Below are 4,564 nucleotides of genomic sequence, written 5' to 3'. Positions count from 1 at the left end.
TGGCCAGGCCAACTATAACATCTATTTGTGTCAACCAAACCCAAGGTTGGGTTCACAAGTGTCTAGATGGAGGAAGCAGCAAAGGGCGTACTGATGATGTGCCAAACTCTAACTCGTTTAAGAAAGTGTCTGCCAAGGAATACAAGTGATCGACTTGAGTGATTGGGCCAGCCAGGGCTTATTACCTAAACGAATATTGTGTAGCAATGAGATTCAAACCATGATGGCTAGTATTTCGTGTCAAGGCTTTTTCATCTCACCAATAGCCCGTGTAAGAGTGTGGATATGTGAACGAGGCCCGTGGATCTTCAAGCTACACTGGCCGTCCGGACCAATGTGAATGGGGCCTAATAAGTCCCCGGAAGAAATTGTGATAGCGACCCTATATTCAGCGTATTATTCATCGATTTATTTATTTGTAGCAAAGACCCTCTGCTCTGTTACAGTGCGGCCTAACAGGCTGGTGACGCCATATCTGTAATAGGCTGGTGAGGCGATATCTGTAACAGACTTGTGCGGCCATCTCTGCCTCACCGGCCTTCGTTTGGTTGTCGGTTCCGATGAACACCCGTCCCCTAAGAAATCACCGAGGCATCCTCCATCCACCTGCTTTTCTCGCATGGGTCTGGGATCCTGGAAGAAGAAAGCTCTGGTTCAGCTGGACAAGCTCACCCAGTTAGATGCCGCCACGTGCGCCTCCCTTCTGTCTGAATGTGCGTCATCCAAGTCACTGTCAGTCGGCAGGCAGCTGCACAACCACATTATCAGAATGGGGCTTGACAAGGACAGCTCTCTGGAGTTTTACATCCTGCAGATGTACGGCCGATGCGGGGCGCTTGTAGATGCTTGCGCATGGTTTGCTGCAATGCTCGACCCGGCTGTGTCGTCGTGGAATTACATGATGGGAGCGTTTTGGCGGCATGGACAGAATCTGCATGTCCTGCAGATGTTTGCACAGATGCAGGAAGAAGGTGTGCTCCCAGATAAGGCCACCATGATCAACGTCCTCTCGTCTTGTTGCAGCCTGACTGCACTTGATGAGGGGAAACGAACTGATGCTCGTGTTGCTCACAGGGAATTTGGGTCTGATGTTGAACTAGCAACAGCACTTACAAACATGTACGGCAAGTGCGGTGATCTAGAGCATGCTTGGAGTTTATTCAGTGGAATGGCAGTGCGAGATGTCGTGGCATGGAATGTGATGATCTCATTACATTCTCAGCTGGAGAATGGTAAGGATGCTATTCAACTCTTTTGTCAATTGTTGTGTGAAGGATTTTCACCTACCAGAGCTACTTATGCCAGTGTCCTTTCTGCATGTACGAATCAAAGAGACCTCAATCAAGGCAAACAAGTGCAATGCTATTGTATTCAGACTGGCTTTGATTCAGATTCAGTTATTGCAAGTGCACTTGTTCATTTTTACAGCAAGTGTGGCAGCTTGAGGGAAGCTGAAATGACATTTTGTGCATCACCTAAACATGATGCTGTCACATGGAATGCGATGATCACTGCTTATGCCCAGCATAGGCATCTCAAGGATGCCATTGAAAATTTGGCAAAGTTGCAGATGGAGGGAATTGCTGTTGACAAGTCAAGCTTTATGTGTCTACTTGATGCCTGTGGTAGTGAGGCAGCATTGCCTGCAGCCAAGCAACTACATGCTTTTATAAACAAAAGTGGGTATGGAGCAGATAATAAAATTGTCAATGCTCTCATAAGTGTGTACGGTAGATGTGGAAGCCTAGGAAACGCACAGAAGCTTTTTGATAAGATGAATAACAAGGACATAGTTTCTTGGAATGCCTTGATTGCAGCATACGGACAAAATGGTTTTGGAAATGAAGCCCTGAAAGTATTCGATCAAATGCAGCAGGCAGGTGCGATACCAGATAGGGTAACCATTATTAGTCTACTTGATGCCTCTGCTAATTCTAATACTCAAATTGATACTGAGTTGCTGAATAAGTATGTCTTGCATTGTGGATTCTTATCAGATGTTGTAGTTTCAACTGCATTGGTAAGCATGTATGGGAGCAGTGGTAATCTGGTAGAAGCTCAGTATGTTTTTAATAGAATGCCACAGCACAATGTTGTGACATGGACTGCTATGATTACTGTGTATTGTCTGCATGGGCTTGATGAGGAGGCAATCCAACTGTTCACTCAAATGCTGCATGAAGGAGTTTTTCCAGACGATATAACTTTTTTGAATGTAATCTCTGCTTGTACCTTACATGCTGTTCTTGACGTGGGAAGAACTTTACATTGCCGTTTAAAGTACACCTTATTTAAGTTAGACATAGTTATAGAGAATGCCCTAGTCAATATGTATGGAAAATGTGGTAGCTTGGATGATGCATGGAATGCATTTGCGAAAATGCGGTCTCCAAATGTTTCCACATGGAACGCCCTAATTGCTGTTTATGCACAACATGGACAAGGTAGAGAGGCTCTGTGTACGTTTGATCAAATGCAGGAAGCAGGCTTAGCTCCAGACAATGCTACATTTGCCAGCTTTCTTTCTGCATGCAATCATGCTGGTCTAGTGTCTGAAGCTTTTCACTGTTTGAGTTCCATGATTGATGATTATGGAGTTCCACCGGCTCTGGAGCATTTTGACTGTGCTGTTGACTTGCTTGGAAGGGCAGGGCTTTTGAATGAGGCAGTAAAGTTGATTAGCGCAATGCCATTTCAACCTGCTGCTTTCTCATGGACAACGATGCTTGGAGCTTTTAGGAACCAGGCAGATTTAATTGGGGCAGAATGGGCAGCAAAGCAAATTTTTGAACTTGACCCAGAGGACCCCACTCCATATGTAATGCTTTCAAATGTCTATGTTGATGTTGGTATGCCGGACAATGACCCAGTGATTTCGACAATCTTGAAACACGTTTGTTTATTTTCTTGACTGAAGTCTGTGTTTGAGGGAGCGGGCATATGAGCAGGGAATTGCAAATTTGTCATGGTATACTCTTTAAGCAGCTCATTTTATTCTCATCCTGTCAATCAAATTGATCTTAATTTTCAGAGCAAGTTGTTGTGTTACGTGATGTACATGAGGATACATGGGTTTGCAGAGAAAACACAGTGTGCGAACATGACTAACATCATGATCGAACTCAGAAAGAATCAAATGAAGAATGAATGCCAAATGAATAATGTAAGGAACAGATACAACTGACAGGTGCATGTGCGCGCGTGCACACACACACACACACACACACACACACACACTCTCTCTCTCTCTCTCTCTCTCTCTCTCTCTCTCTCTCTCTCTCTCTGTGGAGCAGGCTTGAAGGAGAGTGTTGTCCTCGTGATGGATCCCAAGTGCAGCAAACCACCAATGTTGATGATGATGGACGTCGAAGAGGGAAAGGCTGAGAGTACCAAAATGCAGCAGCCCACAGTCTGAGGCAAAAGGATAGTAGCAGGAGAGTCACCAGCAGAGGGGCAGCTGTTTGGGACAGCATATGTGGCATCCAGAGGGCAGGTGACAGGTGCAAAAACTGCAAGCAGCTACTAGCAGACAAAATGCAGGCTGTCTGATGATGCTGGCAGCATGGTGATGGTGTTGGACAACAGAGGAGCAGAGGACCAGGTTAGTTGCTCTAGAGGTAGTGTGTGAGTCTGTGCTGGTGGCCACCAGGGTGGCTGGGTTGCAGCCTGCAGCAGGTAGATAGCAAACCTGGATGAGAGAGAGATGATGGCACTGATGGAGTGATGGAGGGGAGCTGGCATAGGTGATGGAAAAAGGGATGAAAGTGCAGTGCACATGGAGTCCCCTTCTATGTAACATTTTGGGCTTCTTGAGCTATTGAAAAGGTTCATGTGTTGTTCAAATCGAAGTTCTTTTTGTGCTTTGATTGAAGATCCAGAAAACCCCTAAAAAAAAGAGGATAATTTAAGTGGAAAGTTTAAGTAGGTTAACACCCCCTCCTAGGCTTTAAAAGGGTGGTTAGAGTGAAAATAAAGCTTCCTCCCTGAACTGAATGGTCCTGCCCCAAAGAGACCAAGGTTTCAGGCCAAAGCTGTTACCCTGGACTGTCAAAGGACCTATAGGATCATAGAGGTGATGGATATCTTCTTTTGAGTTGGCCAAGAGGTCATGCCAATGAAATAATGACGTGGGACCAAGGGTGACAAGATGGGCTTGCAATGATTGCAAAGGTGGTCAGCACTACTTTGGGAGTTATTATTATTATTTTTTGTTTGACTTAGTTGAGTAGTTCATACAAAAGTAAAACCCAAAGTACAAAGCCACAAGCAAAGGTGTTGATGTAGAGATATGAAGAGGCAGATGAATATAAACCATTGCAAGAAGTATGATAGGCACTTGTGATCATGGGTAAGCAATAGAAGCTTGTGATAGGCTAAGGTTTTAAGGGGTCAAAGGATAGGCTACGTTAGGGTATTGAATGCCAAGAGATGGACATGAGGGGATACGGAGCAAGGGATTGAAGGACGGGTGACTAGTGTGAATGGATTCACCAAAGATGGTCTAAAGATAGAGTCCATAGGTTTGGCTAAAGATACCAATGTGGTGCCAAAAAAGGCTATTATC

General features: G+C 45.0%; 1 protein-coding gene across 1 annotated transcript; it reads left to right on the top strand.

The window, feature by feature from the left end:
- The first annotated feature begins 406 nt into the window (after positions 1–406).
- On the top strand, positions 407–4,186 carry LOC148040029 (pentatricopeptide repeat-containing protein At4g13650-like). The gene has a single exon (XM_087696059.1). The coding sequence runs from the start codon at positions 620–622 to the stop codon at positions 2,909–2,911; it is 2,292 nt and encodes a 763-aa protein (XP_087552185.1). The 5' UTR covers positions 407–619; the 3' UTR covers positions 2,912–4,186.
- The last annotated feature ends 378 nt before the right edge of the window (positions 4,187–4,564 follow it).

This window comes from Lygodium microphyllum, chromosome 2 (genome assembly GCF_053477565.2).
Source record: "Lygodium microphyllum isolate KBCC chromosome 2, Lygodium_microphyllum_v1.1.10, whole genome shotgun sequence".
Lineage (NCBI taxonomy): Eukaryota > Viridiplantae > Streptophyta > Polypodiopsida > Schizaeales > Lygodiaceae > Lygodium > Lygodium microphyllum.
The sequence above is the reverse complement of the archived record's forward strand: the minus strand, read 5'-3'. Positions and strand labels throughout refer to the sequence as shown.